The 25,821-nt window shown below is 37.5% G+C and overlaps 1 protein-coding gene across 5 annotated transcripts in view; it reads right to left on the minus strand.

The window, feature by feature from the left end:
- Positions 1–25,821, minus strand: part of LOC148898707 (membrane-associated phosphatidylinositol transfer protein 2-like) — a 63,297-nt gene that overhangs the window by 9,605 nt on the left and 27,871 nt on the right. For 2 of the 5 annotated variants that reach the window (XM_088993520.1, XM_088993519.1), the window contains 18 exons: positions 24,486–24,740; positions 22,049–22,375; positions 20,236–20,331; positions 15,761–15,865; positions 15,609–15,673; positions 14,530–14,601; positions 13,314–13,558; positions 12,153–12,342; positions 10,896–11,015; positions 10,236–10,453; positions 8,510–8,685; positions 7,679–7,849; positions 6,094–6,255; positions 4,649–4,816; positions 2,679–2,936; positions 2,290–2,438; positions 450–566; positions 9–125 (listed from right to left, as the gene is read on the minus strand). In XM_088993520.1, coding sequence (XP_088849646.1) covers positions 9–125; positions 450–566; positions 2,290–2,438; positions 2,679–2,936; positions 4,649–4,816; positions 6,094–6,255; positions 7,679–7,849; positions 8,510–8,685; positions 10,236–10,453; positions 10,896–11,015; positions 12,153–12,342; positions 13,314–13,558; positions 14,530–14,601; positions 15,609–15,673; positions 15,761–15,865; positions 20,236–20,331; positions 22,049–22,375; positions 24,486–24,740 — 3,011 coding nt within the window. The remainder of the gene's footprint in view (positions 1–8; positions 126–449; positions 567–2,289; positions 2,439–2,678; positions 2,937–4,648; positions 4,817–6,093; positions 6,256–7,678; positions 7,850–8,509; positions 8,686–10,235; positions 10,454–10,895; positions 11,016–12,152; positions 12,343–13,313; positions 13,559–14,529; positions 14,602–15,608; positions 15,674–15,760; positions 15,866–20,235; positions 20,332–22,048; positions 22,376–24,485; positions 24,741–25,821) is intronic. The other 3 variants (XM_088993521.1, XM_088993522.1, XM_088993523.1) reach the window with 3 other exon arrangements.

Here is a 25,821-nt window from a genome sequence, read left to right on the forward strand (position 1 = left end):
CGACCGACCTTCTCGCCGGCCAGAGTGACCATGTCCAGTGGGCCGTACATAAAGCGACCGGTCACCGTCTGCTGGCTGTCTTCAGTGAACACGGCATCATTGACACGGTGGTTCGCCGTCACGTTCTGCCAGAGAATGTCGATTAGCTATAAGCTACGAAGATCCATCCACGCCGTAAAATGAAGCTTCATGAAGCACATGAAGCATTTGTGGTATTTTTTGACTCCTGGTCTTGGTTTGAATATGAACGTTAGTGCAAAAGAAGTGTCCTGAAAACCAAGAGTGCCATCTAGAGGAGTCAAAACATATCACAAGTGTTTCACGAAGCTTCATTTGCCAATCAAGCGCGAGCCATTTCGCCAAGTAGGGCACTTTGTGTAGCATTCTCAAGTCACGTGCGCTGCTGTTTTCATAACGTTTTCGCGAGATGAGAGCAGTCCGCCACCTACCCGGATCTTCACGTGAGTCCTCTTGCGCAGCCACTTCTCGCGAGGTTTGGACGGCGTGAACTCGGACACTTCTTTGCCGTCCAGTTCGAGGATGCTGGAGTTATCGTGTCTCATAACCTGCCGGACACATTCAGATCAGCGTCTTTCGATTGCGTCATATTGTGACGGACGAGACGGCGAAGCAATGACCAGGATCCATTTGAGACGGATTCGCTATGTTAGCAAGATTCGGGTCAAATTTGTGAAAAGATTTTGATCAGTGGCAGCCATTTCCAGACCCCTTTTCACGCTAACGATTGAAAGAAATCTAAATAAGGACCTGGGTTGTCCTTTTTATTCAAAATCAGGTTAACTGGATACGACCTGTTGAGTACACAACTGCCTCCACACTATCCAACTGACCCGTGTCAACCGCCGAGACCTTCAAGAGTCTGGGACTCACAGTCTGCCAGGGCATGAAGTGGGAGGTCAACACTAACCCCAAACCCTAATCCTATCCCTAACCCTGAACCATAACCCCCATACCCCCTAGCCCCTAACCTCTCACCCCTAATACCAACCATAAACATAACCCCTAATTCTAACCAGAAACCCTAACTCTAACCCTAATCCTAACCATAGACCTAGCCCCTAATCCTAACCAGAAACCCTAACTGTGACCCCTAACCCTTAACCTAACCCTAACCCCTAATCCTAACCATAAACCTTAACTCTGACCCCTAACCCTAAACCTAAAAATAACCCCTCATCCTAACCAGAAACCCTAACACTAACATCTAACCCTACTCCTAACCCTAACTCCTAATCCTAACCAGAAACCCTAACTCTGACCCCGAACCCTTAACCTAACCCTAACCCCTAATCCTAACCATAAACCTTAACTCTGACCCCTAACCCTAAACCTAAAAATAACCCCTCATCCTAACCAGAAACACTAACATCTAACCCTACTGCTAACCCTAACTCCTAACCAGAAACCCTAACTCTGACCCTTAACCCTTAACCTAACCCTAACCATAAACCCTAACTCTGACCCCTAATCCTAACCCTAACCCTAAAAATAACCCCTCATCCTAACCAGAAACCCTAACACTAACATCTAACCCTAAACCCTAACTCCTAATCCTAACCAGAAATCCTAACTCTGACCCCTAACCCTTAACCTAACCCTAACCCTAACTCTGACCCCTAATCCTAACCCTAAACCTAAAATTAACCCCTCATCCTAACCAGAAACCCCAACACTAACATCTAACCCTTACTCCTAACCAGAAACCCTAACTCTGACCCCTAACCCTAAACCTAACCCCTAATCCTAACCAGAAAACCTAACTCTGACCCCTAACCCTAATAAGCGTTCACTTAACCCGGAAGTAAGTCACATAGATAGAAATAGATACCTATCTAGATAGCCAACCAAAAAGATAGCCAGCTAGATCGTGGATACCTAGCTAGATAGCCAGATAGTTAATAGATATCAAACAGCTAGCAAATGATGATGCTAATAATAATAATAATAATACATTATACTTAGTCATTATACATGATACTTTAGCTCTGATACCTTGGTCAGTGTTTCAGTGCTTTGTGAGAGGTACCACTGACACTAGAATTAGATTAGATTAGCCTTTATACTTATTTGTCATTAGGATGATACTAGCGCGGCGGGTTCTACCAGAGACACATTCCATGCGTGTTCTACATACTTGGCCAAATTAAGATGATTCCGATTCAGATTTTTCACAATCTGAAAAAGGGGGTCCAAAGTGGCGCGTTCAAAACCAGATTCGGTCGGATGTAAACAAAAGTGTGGAGATGGCAAACGGCGAAGCGGTCCAACCTGTCTGAGCAGGAAGGACACCACGTCGGTGGATTCCCAGTAGGACGCGTGGAAAAGATGCGGCAGCGCCACTGTCGGGAAGGCGGTCAACGCATCGGGGCAATAGAGGGCAAAGTCCATTCGTTTGGTGCCCCACCAGCGAGCTGCAACTGCGACGGGAGAGGGGGCGGGGCTTAATGCGTGACGGGTCAACAACAACAACATTGAATATTTGATAGAAACCGAAGGCAATCCCGGCAGCAGGTGCGGATCTCTCAGAAGAAGCTTTGAAAACACCCAAAGAAAAACCACCAGAAACAAGAGGAAGGTTATTTGATTGAGAAGATTGGAGAGTTATCCCGGATAGGGAAGATGCTTCTTTTTGGCCTGTAGGGTTCTGGGTTCAATACCTTGGTCCACCTCGGCCTGGGAGTCCAGTGAGACCAGGTCGCATATGGCACTGTGCAGTCCGGGAGACATGCAGCAGTCGGAGCCTAGACTTTGATTGTCGCACGACATGGCGTCCACTTCCTTGTCCTTGTCGGCCGATTCTTTCACTTTCTTGCGGGATTTAGGGGGGCTTTTCAACAAAAATTTGTTGTGGGAGGACAGGGCCAGTTCTGACAAAAGGCCCCATCGTTTGGACCCGCTAAACGAGTCTTTTTGGGCTGGAAGGAAAACAAGGAGGTCAGAAATACAAAATGGCGGCAGCTGCAGCGCCTCCACCTGGAAGGAAGCGTCAAAGAGCATTTTTTTTGGGAGGGAGTTGCAATGCGGGTGGGTGTGTGTGTGTGTGTACGGTGGGATTGTACGCGGGTGTAGTAGCGGCTGGGGACAATCATGCCAATGACAAATATGACTTTGGACAGTCCCCAAGATGCATTGCGGCATTGGGAGGAAAACGCCAAGTCGTGTTTCACACTCAAGACAGCGACACACACGAGAGACAAAGGGGGGCGCTCTTGAGACAACCTCGGCCTGCTCTAACACGGACAGCAAGGAGATGAGTGGGGCTCTTCGGTGCGGCCTTTTTTTTTTTTGTCGGGGAGCGTGTGTGTGTGTGTGTGTGTGTGTGCGCGAGTGTTTTTTTTTGTTGTGTTTGTTAGTGTTTGTTTATGTATTTGTGTATGTGTGTGTACATATTCATGTGCGTGTATTTGTGTGATTGTGTGTATTTATGTATATATTTGTGTGAGTGTGTGTTCTTCTGTGTACATATTCATGTGCGTGTGTTTGTGTTTTTGTGTGATTGTGTGTTTGTTTGTGTGTATTTATGTATGTATTTGTGTATGTTTTTGTGTGAGTGTGTATTTATGTGTGTATGTGTATGTATTTTTGTGTGTGTTTATGAGTGTGTGCGCGAGTGTTTTTTTTTGTTTGTTAGGTTTTGTTTATGTATTTGTGTATGTGTGTGTACATATTTATGTGTGTGATTGTTTGTGTGTGTTTGTTTTTGTGTTAATGTCTATGTGTGGATTTATATGTGTTATGTGTGTTTGTGTATTTGTGTTTGTGTGTTTCTTTGCATGTGCTTGTGTGTATTTATGTGTGTGATTGTTTTTGTGTTAATGTCTATGTGTGGATTTATATGTGTTATGTGTGTTTGTGTTTCTTTGCATGTGTTTGTGTGTATTTATGTGTGTGTTTGTTTTTGTGTTAATGTCTATGTGTGGATTTATATGTGTTATGTGTGTTTGTGTATTTGTGTTTGTGTGTTTCTTTGCATGTGTTTGTGTGTATTTATGTGTGTGCATGTGTTTATGTGTGATTGTTTGTATGTGTGTGTTTGTGCGTCTTTGTATTTATGTGTTTATGTATGTGTGATTTTGTATTTGTGTTTCTCTGTGTGTGTGTTTTGTGTGAATGTGTGTTTATTTGTGTGTGTGCATTTATGTGTGTGTTCGTGTGTGTTTATGTGTGTATGCATTTGTGTTTGTGTGTGTTAATGTGTATGTGTTTATTTATGTGTTATATGTGTGTTTGTGTATTTGTGTGTGTTTCTTTGCGTGTGTTTGTGCGTGTCTTTGTGTTTTTATGTGTATATGCATGTGTGATTGTGTATATGTATGTCTGTATGTTTCTGTCTGTTTTTGTGCGTGTTTCTGTGTGTATATGTTTGTGTATTTGTTTGTGTGTGTGCATGCGTTTGTGTGTGACTGTTTGTGTGTATTTATGTGTGTATGTGTGATTGTATTAATTTGTGTGTGTGTGTGTTTGTGCGCATGTTTGTGTGTGTGTTTATGTATGATTGAGTGTATGTTTATGTGTGTATGTATTTATGTATGTGTGTTTGTGTATGTAATTACGTATTAATGTATGTGTGTGTGTGTGTGTGTGTGTGTGTGTGACAGACCACGGCGGGGTTTGTGCAAACACTTACTGTTGGCTATGTTGCCGGCAGTGTAAGTGTCGGCCATTCCTGACACCTGGCTGGCAATGCTGACCTCGCTGGCGCGCCGCTGAGCCCGCGAGAAGGGGCCCGTGATGATGGGGGACGAGGGGGACGAACTGTCCATGAAGACACCACCATGAGACTGAACAACATCCGCTATGGAGCCCAAACAAGGGAAGATGATCGTTAGACCAGAGACGGAAGGAGGGTACGAGGGGGGGGGGGGGGGTGTTAAGGGGGTGTCACGTGACGGGTTCAGAGGCCACGCCCCCGCCGCCATTTTGGTTTCAGGCTGAGATGGTCGCACGGTGGCCTCTGAAGCTTCACACAAAGCATGTCCACAAAACGCACCACTCAACCCGGAATAACTCAAATAGAAAGCCAGCTAGCTAGCTAATAGATAGCTAAAAGGTAGCCAACCAGTCAGCAAGATAGCTAATAGATAGAAAATACGTAGCTAGCCAGCTAGATAGCCAGCGAATAGATGCCTAACACGTAGCCAGCTTGAAAGCGGGCCAGTCAGCTAGATAGCTAATATATAGCAAATAGCTAGCTAGCTAGATATCCAGGTAATAGATAGCTAATAGGTAGCCAGCCATTCAGGTAGCTAGCTAATAGATAGCAAACAGCTAGCCAGCTAATAGGTAGCCAGCTAGATAGCAAACAGCTTGCTAGCTAGATAGTCAGCTAATAGGTAGCCATCTTGATAGCCAGCCAGTCAGCTAGATAGCTAATAAATAGCAAACAGCTAGCCGGCTAGATAGCCAGCTAACAGGTAGCCAGCTAGATAGCCAGCCATTCAGCTAGATAGCTAATAGATAGCAAACAGCTTGCTAGCTAGATAGTCAGCTAATAGATATCTAATAGGTAGCCGGCTAAATAGCCAGCCAGTCAGCTAGATAGCTAATAGATAGCACATAGCTAGCATATAGATAGCTAAAAGGTAGCCATCTTGATAGCCAGCCAGTCAGCTAGATAGCTAATAAATAGCAAACAGCTAGCCAGCTAATAGGTAGCCATTCAGTTAGATAGCTAATAGATAGCAAACAGCTTGCTAGCTAGATAGCCAGCTAATAGATAGCTAACAGGTAGCCGGCTTGATAGCCAGCCAGCCTGCTAGATAGCTAATAGATAGCAAATAGCTAGATAGCCAGCTAATAGGTAGCCAGCTAGATAGCAAATAGCTAGGTAGCGAGCTAATAGATAGCTAACAGGTAGCCAGCTTGATAGCCAACCCGTCAGCTAGATAGCTAATAGATAGCAAACAGCTAACTAGCTAGATAGCTAATAGGTAGCCAGCTAGATAGCCAGCCAGTCAGCTCGATAGCTAGCAGGGCGGTCCGACAGCAAAACGCGGACGGACGACAAGACGAAAGAGGGCGAGGGAAGCGAGCAGGAATGGGAATGGAAATGGGACGGGATCGGCTACACACACTCGAGCGTGACGGGCGTGGCGGGCGTGGCCTTGAGGGCGCCCTCCTGCCAGTTTAGCACGGGGACGGGGATGCACGTCTCGCTGATGGTCTCCTGACAGCGGAGGGACGGGGGCGGACCGCTGTCAAGTAGCAGCGGAGCGTTGCTCTGGACTGTCTCCACTATAGAGGCCAAGTTTAATGGGGGGGGGGGGGGGGGGGGTTGGTTGGGGAATTGGGGAGAAGAGAAAGGAAGACATAAAAACACATGAAGCAAGAACAAAAGGACAAGAGAAAAGAGAGACAAGCCTTGAGCGGAGCCTAACAATTATTTTAAAAAAAATAGTCAGCTAATGACATTTTTAGTTATAGTTTATTTCTCATCCGAAAAGCTTCGTCACCGAACTAAATTTTTACTTTTAGTTCAATCCTTATCCGTAAAGCTTCGTCAGCTAACTAAATTTGTAGTTTTAGTTCGCAAGTTGTCAATCTGAAAAGCTTCATCAGCTAACTCAATTTTTAGTTTTAGCTCACTACTCATCCGAAAAGCTTCGTCAGCAAACTAAATGTTTAGTATTCGTTCACTCCTCATCCGAAAAGCTTTGTCAGCGAACTAAATTTTTTGTTATAGTTCATTCCTCATTGGAAAAGCTTCGTCAGCAAACTAAATGTTTAGTTTTAGTTCACTACTCATCCAAAAAGCTTCATCAGCTAACTATTTTTTTTGTTTTAGCTCACTAGTCATCCGAAAAGCTTCGTCAGCAAACTAAATGTTTAGTGTTAGTTCACTCCTCATCCGAAAAGCTTCATCAGCTAACTCAATTTTTAGTTTTAGCTCACTACTCATCCGAAAAGCTTCGTCAGCAAACTAAATGTTTAGTGTTAGTTCACTCCTCATCCGAAAAGCTTTGTCAGCGAACTAAATATTTAGTTCGCACGTTGTCATCCGAAAAGCTTCGTCAGCGAACTATTTTTTTTTTGTTTTAGTTCACTCCTCATCCGAAAAGCTTCGTCAGCAAACTAAATCTTTAGTGTTAGTTCACTCCTCATCCGAAAAGCTTCGTCAGCTAACGAAATTTGTAGTTTTAATTTCGCCAGTTGTCATCCGAAAAGCTTCGTCAGCTAACGAAATCTCTAGTTTTAGTTCACTCCTCATCCGAAAAGTTTCATCAGCCAGCTAACTAAATTTTTAGTTTTAGTTCGTTGACGAAGCTTTTCGGATGAGTAGCGAAATGTCCAACACCTTCCAAGAAGTACAGATGACGGCTGAAGAAACATTTTCATCGATCGACGGTTTGAGCAACAAAGCTAGCTAGCATGAGGGTCCGCCGTTCTGAATGAGTCTGGGGAAAAAACATTAATAATAGAAAACAAAAAAAATGTAATTTTGACATTAATAACCACTGACCAACGCAGTCAACTGAGACTCCGCCCCTTGCACGAAACGAACCCCACCATTTGGCTTCCCAAGAAGCACAAATAGAAGAAAAATGCTCCATTTTTCTTTGAAGACAACAGTGACGGGACGACATCTACATGTGGTATATTTGCGGTTGGACGGGGGGGGGACGGACGGACGTGAAAGACACGCGGCAGCGGGACTCACCCAGCAGAGTTGAATTTCCATCCCCCAGAGGGAAGCGTTGGTAGCGGGGGACGTTGAAGGGCGGTAAGAGGTGGAATTTTCTCTCCAGAAGGGGCTCCAGGCGCGAGGCGGAGGGGTCGGCCGGGTGGAACAGGTTGTAGACTTGCTGGCAGGCGGGCCGGAGCTGAGCCACTAGTGAAGGGGAGGTTAGCGGACATTAAAAAAAAAAAAAAATCACATTTTTACTATTCACTCTATGAATTTTTCATGTACAGTGATACCTTGGCTTACGAATTTAATTGGTTCCCAGACAGAGTGTGTACGGCGAAAAGTGTGTATCCCAAAAAATAATTTCCCATAGGAAACCATTAAAATGAGAATAATCCGTTCCCAAGTCCCCGTAAAACATAATTTTCTAATTTTCTAAGCCTTAAAACTACACAAAATATACCTTATTTTATGTATAATAAATCTGCTATGGTATTATAATTAAAGAAATAAACTGTACTGTATAATAAAGTGGTTTTATTTACCTTTGTGATGGTCGTTGATGGCTTGATGGAATGGAGTGGCCGCTTTCATCAGCATTAAACACTTGATGAGGAACGTAGCCTTCTTTCACCATCTTGAGGAATGATTTCTTGTAGTTGATTTCTCTGCGATAATTTTACCTAGTTCCTCATCAATTATGTTCTGTTTAGCTGGGTTGATAGCTTTTTGCATCAAGTGTACAGATGGCCAGTGCGGGTTATTTGTGGCGCGTGATTGATGGGATATTTTAACCTTGCAGTCTACACAAGTCCAAACGTCACTCTTTTCTATCCGTTTTGTCACTGAATCATTGAATCGTACCGTCCAGCATGGGGATGACCGTCTTCCTCAGGGCCAGGACGAGTCCCAGCGGCGAGCCGAAGAGGAAGAAGTCGGAGACGTCAAAGTCCAGCTTGCCCAGAGCGCCTCCGTCGAGCATGGTGCTGCTACTCGACCGGCGCGATGTGCCGTCGCCGCGCACGATGCTGGAGTGCAAACTGCAAGGCCGACACGAGCGTGAGATCAATCGCATCGAGACTATATTGACGTGGAAAACGAAGCTTCATGAAGCACTTGTGATTTTTTTTTTTTTTTGGACTACTCTAGATGGCACTCTTGGTTTAAAGATACAGTCGATTTTTGTACTAATGTTCATATTTATTTATTCACTATTTTTTTTATATATTTATTTATTTATTTGCCGGTCTATGTATTTATTCATTTGTTGTGTTCATGCAATTATATATGTATGTATTTATGCATTTATTTATGTATATATTTATTTATTTATTTGTTCGTTCATTCATTCATTCATTTATTTACTTGCCAGTCTTTATGTCATTTGTGTAGTTATTTATGTATTGTTTTATTTATTTGTTTATGTATTTACTCATTCGTTTATTTATTTATTTGCCTGTCTTTATTTCATTTATGTATTTATTTATTTATTCACTCATTTATTTGTTTATTATTTATTTATTATTTATTTATTTGCCTGTCTTTATTTCATTTATGTATGTATTTATTTATTCACTCATTTATTTATTTGTTTATTATTTATTTATTTATCTGTTTGTATTTATTTCATTTATGTATTTATTTATTTGCCTGTCTTTATTTCATTTATGTATTCATTTATTCACTCATTTATTTATTTATTTATTTATCTATATGTCTGTCTTTATTTATTTATGTATTTATTCATTTATTCGTTCCTTGATTCATTCATTTATTCACTTGCCGGTCTTTATTGTATTTATTTATTTATTTATTTATTCGCTCATTCGTTTATTTATTCATTAATTTATGTATTTATTTATTTTTGCCCGTCCTTATTTAATTTATTTATTTATGTGCCCGACTTTATTTATTTATTCATTTATGTATTTATTCACTCATTCACTAATTCACTCATTTATGTATGTATGTATGTACGTATTTATTTCTATTTATTTATTTCTGCCATCTATATTTTTGTTTTATTTATTTGCCCATATTTATTTATGTATGTATGTATTTATTTATTTATTAATTCGCTCACTCATTCACTAATTCACTCATTTATTTATTTACTTAATTATTCTTTGATGTATTTATTTATTAATTTGTTAGTCTGTATTTATTTATTTATTTATTTAGCGTGAGTCAGAAATGATATTAAAGTGGTTCAGGATAATCATTTGTGGTGTCATTTAAACCATCGGTGTCATTTTTTTTCCCCTTAAAAGAACGTCATGACTGAAACCTCATTAAAAAAATATTCAAGTTTATTTAATTGTTGTTACTCAATATTTTTGTACAATAACCCTCTTATTTATTACAGAGGGCAATTTTAAATACTATCATTCAAGTTGACATGCTTTCATTTGCATCTGCGGGCCATATAAAATGACATAAGAGGGCCGAATTTGGCCCTCGGTCCTCGAGTTTGACAGCAGTAGTTTTAAAATGTTCCCAACTAGAAAAATATATTTTTTAATATTTCGAGAATCGACTGTAGGTCTTCATTACCTGAATTTTGGGGGGAAAAAAAGGTGTGAGGGGTTACCTGGACAAAAATGCTTGATGCTGCTTAATGGTGTCCAGCTCGTAGGTGGACGAGTCACTTCTCTTGCGCTGCAGCTGCTGCTTTTTGCTCTCGTCGCCAGAGATGCTTCGCGGGATGTCGATGTTGCTTCGGCTCAGGTGGCGGCTGCCCTCCAGGGTGGGCGAAGCAGACCCTTGCCCGCAGTTGATAATGGTACCCGGCGACAGGAGGTCTTGGTCCTGGCGGGGAGGGAGTCACGCTTCCAATTGATACGCAAGGACTTCGTTCATCGATTGCAAACGTGTATGCTTTCCTCTTCAGAACTAGATGAATCATATTCATAAGTGGATGAGTAAGAAGAACGCATCTTTTCCCGAATCTGAAGCCATTGTTTTGATTCTAGAGCCAAGTCTTGGCGTGACATCACGAACAAGGGGGCGGGACCTTCTCAAACTGGCCACTTCCGGTTTCAAATTGAAGTAGTTTTTAGACACTTGAAGTCATTTTGATTGGTGTTTTGCATTTGACTAAAAATATCAGCCTGCGTGTTTTGGGTATTTTAGATGCTATAAAACGTTTTTCTGATGTCAGTTAGGAAACCAAAAAATGGTGTCGGTTGTTCTTTAAACATTCGCTCAGTGTGCGGGTATCAATAAGTTTGTGAGGTATCGTATTGATCACCTGTACACTGACAAGACTGCCCCTCCGGCTGCTGTTTTGGCTTTCGTTGACTGTCTGGTTACTGCTGCATAAAGCGTCAAAGCCGAGAATTCCTCCCACGCAGTCGCCGATGAGGCAAACCTGTGGAGATGACATCACAAGTCCAAAATGGCGGCAGAACGTGCTCTCTTTTATAAATAATAATAATAATTGTAATAGTAATAGTAATAATAATAATACATTTCATTTATAAGTGCCTTTCAAAACTCTCAAAGTCACTTCACAGTCACAGGATCAGTTTTTCTGTGGGTCAGCAGCGGCAGCCACACGCGTCAGCGTTCACTCAACCCGGAAGTAACTCAAATAGAAAGAAATCTAGCTAACTAGCTAAGAGTTAGCTAATAATCACTCAAACCGGAAGTAACTACAATCGATAAAAAGCTGTCTAGCTAGCTAAGAGTTAGCTAATAATCACTCAAGCGGAAGTAACTGATAGATAGAAAGCTAGCTAACTAGCTAAGCGTTAGCTAATAATCACTCAAACCGGAAGTAACTAAAATCGATAAAAAGCTATCTAGCTAGCTAAGAGTTAGCTAATAATCACTCAACCGGAAGTAACTGATAGATAGAAAGCTAGCTAACTAGCTAAGAGTTAGCTAATAATCACTCAAACCGGAAGTAATTAAAATCGATAAAAAGCTATCTAGCTAGCTAAGGGTTAGCTAATAATCACTCAACTGGAAGTAACTGAAATAGATAGAAAGCTAGCTAACTAGCTAAGACTTAGCTAATAATCACTCTACCCGGAAGTAACTCAAATCGATAAAAAGCTATCTAGCTAGCTAAGAGTTAGCTAATAATCACTCAAACCGGAACTACAATCGATAAAAAGATGTCTAGCTAGCTAAGAGTTAGCTAATAATCACTCAACCGGAAGTAACTGAAATAGAAAGCTAGCTAACTAGCTAAGACTTAGCTAATAATCACTCTACCCGGAAGTAACTCAAATCGATAAAAAGCTATCTAGCTAGCTAAGAGTTAGCTAATAATCACTCAAGCGGAAGTAACTGAAATAGATATAGGGCTAGCTAACTAGCCAAGAGTTAGCTAATAATCACTCAACCGGGAAGTAACTGAAATAGATAGAAAGCTATCTAGCTAGCTAAGAGTTAGCTAATAATCACTCAACCGGGAAGTAACTGAAATAGATAGAAAGCTATCTAGCTAGCTAAGCGTTAGCTAATAATCACTCAAATCCGCAAGGGAAACCAAACGGACCTGGCCGGAGAAGGCGGCCCCGTCCAGGGACTTGATGAAATCGGCGTAGACCTGATTGGCTCTGACGATGACGGCGGCCACGGCCTCCTGGTACTGAGGCGCCGACGTGGCTAGCAGCGGAAGAGCCGCCAGCGGGATGTGATCTTGGCTACTGGACAGGCAGCCTTCGTCGTAGCCGTACGGGCTCAGGCTGACAAGAAGGTACATTTTTTTTGAACATTCAAAATGGCCGAAAAACTAATTCCATTTATCATCATCATCATCAGAACCATAACCATACTCATATATAAAAATAAAAATAATAATAAATAACTACCACAAATAATAAATACATAATAATAATAAATAACTACCACAAATAATAAATACATAATAATATTATAAATAATACAATATGAATAATAAATAATGAATGATGATTATATAATAGTAACAATAATAATAATAATAATAATAATAATAATAATAATAAATAAAAATATTATTATTATTATTGGTCATGGTAATGTATTATTATTATTTATTAATGTATTATTATTATTATTATTATTATTATTATTATTATTATTATTATTATTATTATTATTATTATTATTATTATTATTTTATAGCTAAACGATATACTCGCAAAATATCACTCGTACCGTACGGCTGTTGTCTTATTATTACACCACTCTTGCTACATTCCGAAAGATAATAATAATAATAATAATAATAATAATAATGCATTTAATTTCTAAGCGCCTTTCAAAACTCTCAAGGACACTTTACAGTTGCAGGATTTTTTTTTGTGCGGGTGAGCAGCGGCAGCCATTTGCGCCAGCGTTCACTCTAGCCGGAAGTATTGATTAAAGTGCAAAAACATAGTGTGTCACAAATGAATGGCAAATACATCTTTTCTGACACAGAAGTGCATTAAACATCTTCCCAAAATGCTTAGAAACTTAATTGGTACCCAGAAAGTATGTGTAAGGAAAAAAGTGTGTATTCCAAACATTAATTTCCCATAGGAAACCATTAAAATGAGAATAATCCGTTCCCAGGTCCCACAAAACATTGACAACTAAATAAGCCTTAAAACATTTTCAACTAAATAAGCCTTAAAACTACACAAAATATATATTTGCCCAAAATGGCGCGCGGTGACGCTAACTCACTCACTTGGACACCAGGGAGAAGGCCTCGGCACAGATGGCAGGACAGGGTACGAGGCGGACGGCCAGACGGCCCAACGCCGCCGGGTAGTGGACGCGCATGACGGAATCGAACGCGGCGCCGATGGTGTTGACGTCGGCTTGTTTGCCGCTTTGCTCGCCGCCGCCCGTATCCAGGATGTTGCCGCCGTGCAGGACCAGGATGAGCACGTGGATCTTAGAGGGTTGCAGGCACTGCTGGGACAGGTTTTCCTGTGGAGTGGAGACCACCGAGGGGAATTAGGACCCCTCCCAAAAATAAATAAAGAAATAAACAAAATTCATATTTGAATCGATTTGGGACCAATTCATTAGCTATCTAGCTGGCTCACTAGCTACCTAGCTAGCTATCTATTAGATATTTAGCTGGCTAGCTAGCTAGATAGCTTTCTAGCTGGCACGTGTGGCTGCCGCTGCTCACCCACTTATCCTGTGACTGTAAAGTGACCTTGAGAGTTTTGAAAGGCGCTTCGAAATTACATGTATTATTATTATTATTATCTGGCTATCTAGCTAGCTATCTAGCTGGGTACCTAGCTAGCACTTTATTTGCTATCGATTACCCGTGACTGTAAAGTGTCCTTGAGAGTTTTGAAAGGCGCTTAGAAATTATATGTATTATTATTATCATCATCATCTACCTGGCTCGCTAGCTATCTATTAGCTATCTAGCTGGCTTGCTAGCTATCTATTAGATAGCTAGCTGGCTCGCTAGCTATCTAATAGCTAGCAGTCTATCGAGCTAGATATTTTTCTATCTAGCTGGCTACCCAGCTAGCGATTTCTTTGCTATCTATTTGCTATTTATTAGCTATCTAGCTGGCTCACTAGCTATCTAGCTAGCTATCTATTTGAGTTACTTCCGGGCTGAGTGAACGCTGGCGCGTGTGGCTGCCGCTGCTCACCCACAGAAAAACGTATCCTGTGACTGTAAAGTGACCACCTCTCTGATGTTGGGGGGCAATAAAGTCTATTGCGTATGTCATCGTCACCCGAATAAAGTTGTAAACCCCCAAAAATAAATAAAATGTCAAATGGGAGTTGGGCAAGGAGAAGGGTAAAAAGGCGAGTTGGGGAGGGGGCGCACTGCGAACTGCCACGGGGTAGTCAGGAATTAAGGTTTAAAAAAGGGGAAACTCCGGGAATGGGCTCACAACGGGGGGGACGGCGTGTGAGCTACTTACGGACTGGTGGCGCGTTACCGTGATGGTGGGAAGGGGGGCGCTAACGGCTGGGATGCTAACGGACGCTCGTATCTGAACACAAAGGAACACCAAGCTCAAGGGTTGGACTGGACGCAAAAAAAAAAACCCTTTGAGCGCGTGGTCCATGTCCTTGATGTCCATCTCAAGGTCAGTGTACAGTGATACCTCGGTTTACGAACCCCTTGGCTTACGAACTTTTCGGTTTACGAACGTTAAATTTATGAACATTTTACCTTGGAACACGAACTTTTTTCGTATACGGAGCTGCCTCAATGAGTGATGTGTCGTTTGTGAACGAGCCCGTTCTTTTCACAACAAAATGGCAACCGACTGTTTTTGTCCTCTATTCCCCGCCCCCAGTCTTCGGTTAAAGCCACGTGATTGGTCAAGAACGCAGCAGTGAGGGGCGGGGTGGTTTAAACATTAAAGAGACAGGCAGACGACAGTGAGAGAGTTTCAACTTTCAAAGGCAGAGTGTAGACTGCAAGGTTAAAATATCCCATCAATCAGGCTCCACAAATAACCTGCACAAGCCATCTGTACACTTGATGCAAAAAGCTATCAACCCAGCTAAACAGATCACAATTGATGAGGAACTAGGTCAAATTATCGCAGAGAAAGCACCTCATCAAGTGTTTAATGCTGATGAAACCGGCCACTCCATTCCATCAAGCCATCAACGACCATCAAAAAGGTCAATAAAACAACTTTATTATATAGTACCGTTTATTTCTTTAACTATAATACCATAGCACATTTATTATACATAAAATAAGGTATATTTTGTGTAGTTTTAAGGCTTAGAAAATTAGAAAGTAAAGTAGAAAATTATGTTTTATGGCGACCTGGGAACGGATTATTCTCATTTTAATGCTTTCCTATGGGAAATTAATTTTTGGGATACACACTTTTCGCCTTACACACTCTGTCTGGGAACCAATTAAGTTCGTAAGCCAAGGTATCACTGTACATGTCCATTTTTTTTGTCCTCATGGGTGCCCCCCCCCCCCCTTTGAATCTGGACATTTTCATCCAGAAAAGTCCTTACGGACATGTACCTCGTCTAGTCTTTCGCCATCCGCTGCCCCGGCGTAGTCCACTTCGATGTCCTTGAAGAGCTCGCCTGCAAAGACGGACAACAAAACAAAACGGTCATGGACAAGGCCGGGCTGTCCTTACGGGTTGTCTCACGGCTTGTCCCTCGGCGTACCGGATGTCTCTTCCATGTCGGATGCTTCGATTTTGTCCATGAGGTCGTTGGAATTCCACTTGGCGATTTGTTTGGGCAGGACGTCCTCGCCGTCAGAGAAATCTTCTGCAATACACACACAGAAATATAAATATATAAATATAATATAAAATATAGCTCATTTAGTTGCACTAGTATGCACAAAATGCTCGTCTGGGAAATGAAATCATAAAAAAGAATCACAAGAATTGTCATTTTTGAACTGCAGTTCCATCATCCTGCCACACTCATGGAGTGGCGCTGTTCGCAAAAGGCACCCCTCTGACACAGTAATAATAATAATAATAATAATAATAATAACAATGATAAAATAATAACAATAACAATAATGATAATAATAATAGTAAAATAATAATAATAATAATAATAATAACAATGATAAAATAATAACATTAAAAATAATGATAATAATGATGATGATAGTAATTGTTAAAAAAAAAAATAATAATAATGATAGTAATGATGATAATAATAATAATAATAATAATAATAGTAATAATGATGATGATGATAAAATAACAACAACAATAACAATGATCATAGTGATAATGATAATGATCATAATGATAATGATAGTAATGATAATAATAGTAATTATTATTATTATTAATAATAATATAAGCAACAATAACATAATAATGATGATGATAGTAAAATAATTCTTCGACTGTCATGTGTCCTTGAGTTTTGAAATGTGTTTATACATATTATTATTATTATTATTATTATTATTATTATTATCATCATTATTATATCAGCGAACTGCTTTTCCTTGCAGTTGGTTTCAAGCGCAACTACACAATATTCTTTATCCTCTGCAAGGAACAACCAGTGAGCGTCTATGAATGTCTGTGGTTAAAGTGCTGTATAAATCAATGTGTATTGTTTTGTCTAATTAATTGAAGCAATATATATATATTGCTTCAATTAATTATATTGCTTATATATATATATATATAAGCAATATTAATTATTAATTATTATTATTATTATTATTATTATTATTATTATTATTATTATCATTACTATAATTATTATTAATGTTATTATTTTTTGGAACAATTACTATATATATATATATATAAGCAATATAATTAATTGAAGCAATATATATATATATATATATATATATACATAGTAATTGTTAAAAAAAATAATAATAACATTAATAATAATGATAGTAATGATAACAATAATAATTAATAAGTAATAATTAATAATTAATAATTAATGATTAATGATTAATAATTAATAATTAATAATTAATAATTAATAATTACTATTGCTTTTATATATATATATATATATATATATATATATATATATATATATATATATATATATATATATATATATATATATATATATATATATATATATATATATATATATTTTTTGAATATACAATATTTAATTATATATGATATTGTATTATAATGATATTGTGCCGGTCATGTTCGACTGCCTACCACCATCGATAAACACCACAAAGACAGGAAAACAAATTGAATACAGGAGTCACTTTTCATGACAATTTTATTTCCTATATCGACGACGTATGTGCCTTTAATTCGTCAATAATCTACCTCGAGTTCAGTCATTTCCAAAATAACATCTTTGCTGTCTGATTATCATCTTAGGTTTTGTGAGGGAGTAAAATTTTGGTTGCCTTTATGAAACAATAACCCCAGTTAACTCATTCACTGCCAGACGATGTGCAAAAAAAATGTGTCCACTCCAGTGCCAGGGTTTTTGTCATTGTCACTCAAATTCCAGGACCCACAGAATACTGATCCTGTGACTGTAAAGTGACCTTGAGAGTTTTGAAAGGCGCTTATAAATCAAATGTATTATCATTAATATTGTTCTTTTTTCTTACTTCAAGATGGTGCCGCGAGAGTGGCTGCCTTTCCAGAAGCTCCTGTATTTTGTTTTTCTACTTCTTTCTTTCCTTTCCTCTTCCTTTCATAACTTTGCTGCTGTGAAATGTGCGCGACGAAGAAAGGTACATCTAATCCAATCCAATCTTGAGTTTTAGGATTATGTAAATATTCAACTCATCGTAAAAAAATTTGAGATTATCTTCTTTGATCAGAAAAAAAGAGTTAATTCCTAAATGACGTGGATCTGGAGTTATATGATCTTGAAATGAGGGTGGTTGTCAAAAATACAATACAATCCAGTGATATATTGGCTTCCGAACTTAATTGGTTCCAAGACAGAGTGTGGGCAAAAAGTGTGTATGCCAAAAAATTATTTCCCATAGGAAACCATTAAAATGAGAATAATCCGTTCCCAGATCCTCATAAAACATAATTTTCTACTTTCTAATTTTCTAAGCCTTAAAATTACACAAAATATACCTTCTTTTATGTATAATTAAAGAAATAAACTGGACTGCGCAAACGACACATCACTCATTGTGGCGATCCGTGTGTATCCCGAAAAATAGTTCGTATGCCAAGGTAAAATTTTCATGAATTTAACGTCGTAAACCGAAAAGTTCGTAAACTGAGGTATCCCTGTCCATACAAGTTAGATTATATAGCGCTTTAACAACAGCTGAAGCTGTAACAAAGAGCTCACATGAACAAAAGGCAAATTCTGCCACCTCGTAGAAGGGGAAAAACAATATTGAGTTCTGAGCAGCGCTTTATCGGCACCCAAGCATGAAAAAAACAAAACCCGAACAAATTCGGGAATGGCACTCTATGTTATATTTTCAATTTCCGCAATACATTCGGGAATGGTAGTGAATCAGTTAAGGATGTCTATGCCCAAAAATTCATTTCTAGCAATGAGGTCATGTAAATCATAAAGATAATGAGGTCCACATAAAACAAAACAAAAATCAAATGTACGTAGAGAGAAACACAAACAAAAACAAAAAGAAAACTTTTATTGCTCGCTGGGCGTGTATCATGAAAGTGATTTATGACATTCCAAAGTTCTGGAACAAAGACATCCGTAGGATGTGGATAGAAGAGGAGGAGGAAGTTTATTTCAAGTGCAGCCCAAAGCATGCTGGGTATCTGCTGGCAAGCTTAAGAACTGATCTGCGGTCAGAAATATGCATGCAGAGTCAACTTCCTGGAAAAAAAAGCCCTTGCATGATAAAACATTGACGTATAGATAGAGGTGCATTTTTTTTTACCCCCTTAAAGGACAACCGACACCTCCGGACAAGTTGTGTCCAGAATTTGTAAAATCACTTCTACTGAGCGCATTTTACAAAGATTACACCGCATATAGCTAAATTTTAGGTTTTAAGACACGCGCTGAATATTCCGGAAGTCTTATTTTTGAGTTGATGATGATTCCTGACGTCACGTCAGGAACGCCCCCTGACCGACAAAGCGACACACAATGCATTTTGGGTACTTTGTTTGGTCTGAAAACTTCGTGTTGATGGCGAAATTAGAAGGAAAACACATACATAACGCGATGGTGAATCGTGTGTTGCACCACTATTTGATACTAGTTGACGCAAATTCCCAGCGGACAAATCAGCCTATTTCCAACGGAGCTTGGACGCCATCTTGTGCATTTTCTCGGACGCTACATTGCAGTCCTGACGGCTTGAATTGATACAAAATGACTTCTTTAATCGATTGCAAACATGTATGCTTTCCTCTTCAGAACTATTTGAATCATATTCATAACTGGATAAGTAACAAGAAAGCATCTTCTCCGAATCTGAAGCCATTGTTTTGATTCTCGAGCAAGGCAAGACGTCCTTGCGTGACGTCTGTGTGTTTTAGATGCTATAAAACGTTTTTCGGATGTCAGTTAGGAAACAAAAAAATGGTGTCAGTTGTCCTTTAAGAGATCCAATAAAAGACTCGTGGAAGGAGTGACAATGATCACGTTTAGCTCAAATTCTTTATCACTTCGGCCCCCTTTTAACTCATTCACTGCCAGACAATGTGCAAAAATGTTTCCACGCCAGTGCCAGGGTTTTAGTCATTTTCACTTAAATTACAGGACCCACAGAATATTGAGTTTTAAGACAACATCAACATTGAAGTCAGTGCAAGAAAGCTTAGACTCTCTTCTTTTATCAGAAAAAAAAAGAGTTAATTCCTAAATTATATGGGTCTGGAGTTATCTGACCTTGAAATGGGGGCGGATGTTCAAAATGCAATGTAAAACATACATATTGGTTTATATAGCACTTAAACAACAGCTGAATCTGGAACAAATGGCAAAAATGGGAAATGCTGCCCCCTTATGCGAAAGCAAAAACATTGCCAGAGGCCATGACCAGCACTTTATCGGCACCCAAGCATGAAAAAATAAAACCTGAACAAATTCAGGAATGGCTCTCTATGTCATATTTTCAATTACCGAATACATTTGTGAATGGCAGTGAATGAGTTTGTCAATGGAAGAGAAGAGAGGAAAGATCTTCCGTCCGATCTTGCGACAAAACTTACCGTGAGCGTCAAAGAACTCTTCGTCCGAACTGTCGTCCGAATCCCGTGCGATACTCTGCATCCTCCATTCTGAGATGCTATGTCGGGACGGGCTCGCTGCCAAGGCAGAAAGAAAAAAAAAAAAAATTGGATATCAAACCCTTTTTTGCACATTCCACCATGATGTTTCTGATGTACTGGTGAAAAGGAAGCTTTCATCCTCTCCTCTTTCATCCATCTATATTTCATGTAATAAAGTGTTTCTCTTGTACTTAAACATCATAGGGTACTATGGGGAAAGTCGTTAAAATTGCACAACTGTCCATGTTATGTTTATTATTTTGCTTTGTGTTGATTATGATGTGAAGTGCTTTGTTAAAGTTGCCGCTGCTCACCCGCAGGCAAAGAAAAAAGTTCTTAGCCCGTAACTGTGAAGAGTCCTTGAGAGTTTTGAACAGCGCTTAGAAACAATTATTATTACTATTATTATATTATATATTATGTATTATATATTATACTATAATAATAATAATAATAATAATAATAATTATTATTATTATTATTATTATTATTATTATTATAATAATTATTATTATTATAGTTCATAATTAATGATTTTAATTTTTTAATTTTTATTATTTATAATAAAATACTTTTAGCTATATATATATATATATATATATATATATATATATATATATATATATATATATATATATATATATATATATATTTATACTATAATAATAATAATAATAATAATTATTATTATTATTATTATTATTATTATTATTATTATTATAGTTCATAATTAATTATTTTAATTTTTTAATTTTTATTATTTATAATAAAATGCTTTTAGCTATATAGATATATATATATAATTTTTAATTGATGATACTTTATTATTATTATTATTATTATTATTATTATTATTATTATTATACAAGAGAAAGAGCTACACAGAAAATGTGATTTTAAATACGTGGGTATTATATTATTATAATTATAATAACTATTATTGTTAAGATAAATATTATATTATTAATAATATTATTATTATTATTAGTATTATTATAACTATCATTATTATTATTATGACTATTATTATATATATTATTGTTATAACTATTATTAGCATTATAAATAGTATTATTATTATTTTAACTATTATTATTATTATTATTATTATTATTATTAGTATTCTTAATAATGTCTAGCTAGTTTGCTAGCTGTCTAGCTGGCTATTAGCGATATGTTAGCTAGCTAGCTAGCTTTCTATCTATTTGAGTTACTTCCGGGTTGAGTGAACGCTGGCGCGTGCGGCTGCCGCTGCTCACCCGCAGAAAAACTGATCCCGTGACTGTAAAGTGACCTTGAGAGTTTTGAAAGGCGCTTAGAAATTAAATGTATTATTAATTATTAATTAATAATTATTAATATTAATTATAATTAGTGATTATTAATATTAATCATTCATCATTAATTATCAATGGTTCATTATTAATTATGAATTATGAATTCTGAATTATTAATTATGAATTATTCATTATTCATTATTAACTATTAACTATTAATTATTAAGTATTAAGTATTAAGTATTAAATATTAAGTATTAAGTATTAATTAATAATTAACAATTAACCATTAATAATAATGAATAATGAATAATTAATCATTCATAATTATTAATTAATAATTAATGCTTATTACTGAAGTGGACACATTTTTGCACATCATCTGGCAGTCAATGAGTTAATATTTCTGAACGTGAAATATAAATGTTACCTTTTTAAAAATGAAACGCAATGACATGAGTGCGGGTGTAACTCACCCCCACGTTTTGAGGAGCGGGACGAGCGGGAGGAGGTGGACCACTGCTTGGTGAGCACGCCGCGAGGCTGCAGAGTGTTAGTAGGCGTGGGGCTGACCGTCACCTCCACCTCCGTCGTCTCCTTGACCTCCTGCTCCTTGACCGGAGGCGGCGCGTCGCCGTTGGCCTCGGTGGCCTCCTCGACCAGGCAGAACTGCGCCATCTTCCTGGCCAGGGTCAGTTGGGTCTCCAGCTCCAGTTGCCTGATGTCCTCCATGGTCAGACCGTACCATTCGTCTTGCCAGCACCAGGCCTGCCGGTGGGCGCGTACCATCACCTTTCTTAGTCCTAGCAGAAAGGAAAAGCGATGGAAGAACTTAATCGGTTCCCAGAGAGAGTGTGTAAGGTGAAAAGTGTGTATCCCAAAAAATAATTTCCCATAGGAAACCATTTAAATGAGAATAATCCGTTCCCAGGTCCCCCTAAAACATAATTGTCTACTTTATAATTTTCTAAGCCTTAAAAGCACACAAAATATACCTTATTTTATGTCTAATAAATGAGCTATGGTATTATAATTAAAGAAATAAACTGTACTGTATAATAAATAATAATCCATAATAATACATTTCATTTCTAAGCGCCTTTCAAAACTATCAAGGTCACTTTACAGATGAAGTCGTTTTATTAACCTTTGTGATGGTCGTTGGCTTGATGGTATTGGAATAATAATAATAATAATAATAATAATAATAATAATAATAATAATAATAATAATTTCCTTTACGCTTTTCCCTGTAGGGGTCGCCACAGTGAGTCGGTGTTTTGCCATCAATAATAATGATAAAAATAAAAAAAAATGTTTAATAATAATAAATAATACTAACAATAAAAACTCCTACTACTACTACTACTACTAATAATAATAATAATAATGATAACACTAATGAATACTAATACTAATGTTAATGTGACTGCTACTACTACTACTAATAATAATACTAATAACAATCATTATTATAATAATATCAATACTACTACTACTACTACTAATAATAATAATAATGATAACACTAATGAATACTAATACTAATGTTAATGTGACTGCTACTACTACTACTAATAATAATACTAATAACAATCATTATTATAATAATATCAATACTACTACTACTACTAATAATAATAATAATAATAAAAGCATTAACAATAATGACAATACCAAGAATAAATAATACTAACAGTAATTATTATAATACTAACAAAAATAATAATACCAACAACATCAATAACAACAACATAAATAATAATAATAATAATAACAATAATATGAACATAAATAATAATAACACTAATGAATATTAATACTAATATTAATATGCCTACTACTAATAATAATACTAATAACAATAATTATTATAATAATATCTATACTACTACTATTACTATTACTAATAATATAAAAACATTAACAATAACGACAATAACAATAATAAATAATACTAACAATAATTATTATACTAACAAAAATAATACCAACAAAAACAACAATAATAATAATAATAATAATAATAACAATAATAATAATAAGTAGTACTAGTAAAAGAAGAAGGCGAAGAAGGAGAGGAAAGAGAAGAAGAAGAAGAAGAAAAAGAAGAAAAAAAAGAAGACGAAGGCGAAGAAGGCGAAGAAGAAGGCGAAGAAGAAGAAGGCGACGAAGAAGAAGAAGAAGGCGAAGAAGAAGGCGAAGAAGAAAAAGAAGAAGAAGGCAAAGAAGAAGAAAAAGAAGGCGAAGAAGAATAAAAAGAAGGCGAAGAAGAAAAAGAAGGCGAAGAAGAAGGCGAAGAAGAAGAAGAAGAAGGCGAAGAAGAAGACGAAGAAGGCGAAGAAGAAAAAGAAGAAGAAAAAGAAGAAGAAGGCGAAGAAGAAGAAGAAGAAGAAAAAGAAGAAGAAGAAGAAAGAAGAAGAAGGCGAAGAAGAACAAAAAGAAGAAGAAGGCGAAGAAGAAGAAGAAAAAGAAGGCGAAGAAGAAGGCGAAGAAGAAGAAGAAGGCGAAGAAGAAGAAGAAGGCAAAGAAGAAGAAGGCAAAGAAGAAAAAGAAGAAGGCGAAGAAGAAGGCGAAGAAGAAGAAGGCGAAGAAGAAAAAGAAGGCAAAGAAGAAGAAAAAGAAGGCGAAGAAGAAAAAGGCGAAGAAGAAGAAGAAGAAGAAGAAGAAGAAGAAGAAGAAGAAGAAGAAGAAGAAGAAGAAGAAGAAGAAGAATCTTTAGAGGTTTGATTTGCATGTTTGTTTTGGCCAAGCTTTCACGTTGCAGCAAATAATTTGGGTAAATGTTAACTACCAGTTAGTGGGAATTTGGTGGCCACTATAAGAAAAGCTTCTCCGAAATGACTTGAACAATTTGAAGTCGGAATGGTTGGTGACTCAAGGCGGAAGGAAGCAACTTTGAAATGCCCTCACCAACATCATGGATGAATCTCTCAATCTTGGACTGCATGCCCCAGTAGCGAAATTCCACCTTGCACAGCTTGTAAGCGCACATGACGGGCATCCTGCCAGGGTTGTTGTTGTTGTTGTTCTTCTTCTTCTTGTACTCTTCTATCCAGTCGTCCAACAGGGGGCCGCGCTGGGTCTTAGCAGACTTGTACAGCCGCGGGTCCTCCTCGGCCTTGTATTCGTGGGGAGCGATGGGGTCCGTCACGATGTCGATGGGGTCTGCCGTTAAAAATAGCTTACTAAATATGTAAATACAGTAAAGTCTCGTTATATCGATATCGGATATATCGATAGTCCCGGTTATATCGATACTATTTCTATGCACGCACGGAGAAAATTACATGCAAACAGGGTCGGATATATCGATAGTCCCGGTTATATCGATATTTTTTCGGACTCCCTTGAATATCGATATAACGAGACTTTACTGTATGTAAATACGTAAATATGTAAATATGTAAATACGTACATTAGTATATAAGTACACAAGTACATAAGTACATGGGTAAACAAGTAACTAAGTAAGTAATCATTAAATAAATAAACAAATAAATGGACAGACAGAGAGACAGCTAGCGAGGTAGCTAGGTAGCTAGCTAGACAGCTGGATAGCTAGATAAATAAAATGGAGGGCTTGGAGTTGAAAAGTCCTTTAAATAAATGTAATCCAATACTAATTTACAATATTTACAATATCACTTAATCATATAATTATTTTTTTTTCCTTATACAATGAAACAATTCAATGACATTTTTTATACTACAAAATGAGGCGATTTCATCCATACATTCATAAATACCCCCAAAAATGTTTTCAATTACACTTCTAAACACCAAAATAAACAATGAAGAGCTAATCTTTCTTTCTAAATATTATTTTATATTTATATATATTAAAAACGCATTAAATAAAATATGTAAATTATACCTTTCGTCGAGTAAAAAAAAAATAGAATGTTTTGAGTGAGAAATACAAAAATACAAAAACAAAAAAATCGGTTACTACTTAATCGGTAGTATAATCGGTTAATACTTTGAAATCGTATACCAAATGGAAATAAAAAAAATGCTACATTACGATAGAAATCTACATATTTTCTCAACATACGTAATATGAAATATTTTATAAAAAGGCAAAACGAACAACTGCCACAATTGCTAATGTGAGCACATGTATTTAAGTTACTTCGGGGTTGATGGCTGCCGCTGCTCACCCACAGAAAAACACATCCTGTGACAGTAAAGTGACCTTGAGAGTTTTGAAAGGCGCTTAAAAATGAAATGGATTATTATTATTATT

The sequence above is a fragment of the Hippocampus bargibanti genome, linkage group LG04, assembly GCF_051943395.1.
Source record: "Hippocampus bargibanti isolate YZ-2025 linkage group LG04, ASM5194339v1, whole genome shotgun sequence".
NCBI lineage: Eukaryota > Metazoa > Chordata > Actinopteri > Syngnathiformes > Syngnathidae > Hippocampus > Hippocampus bargibanti.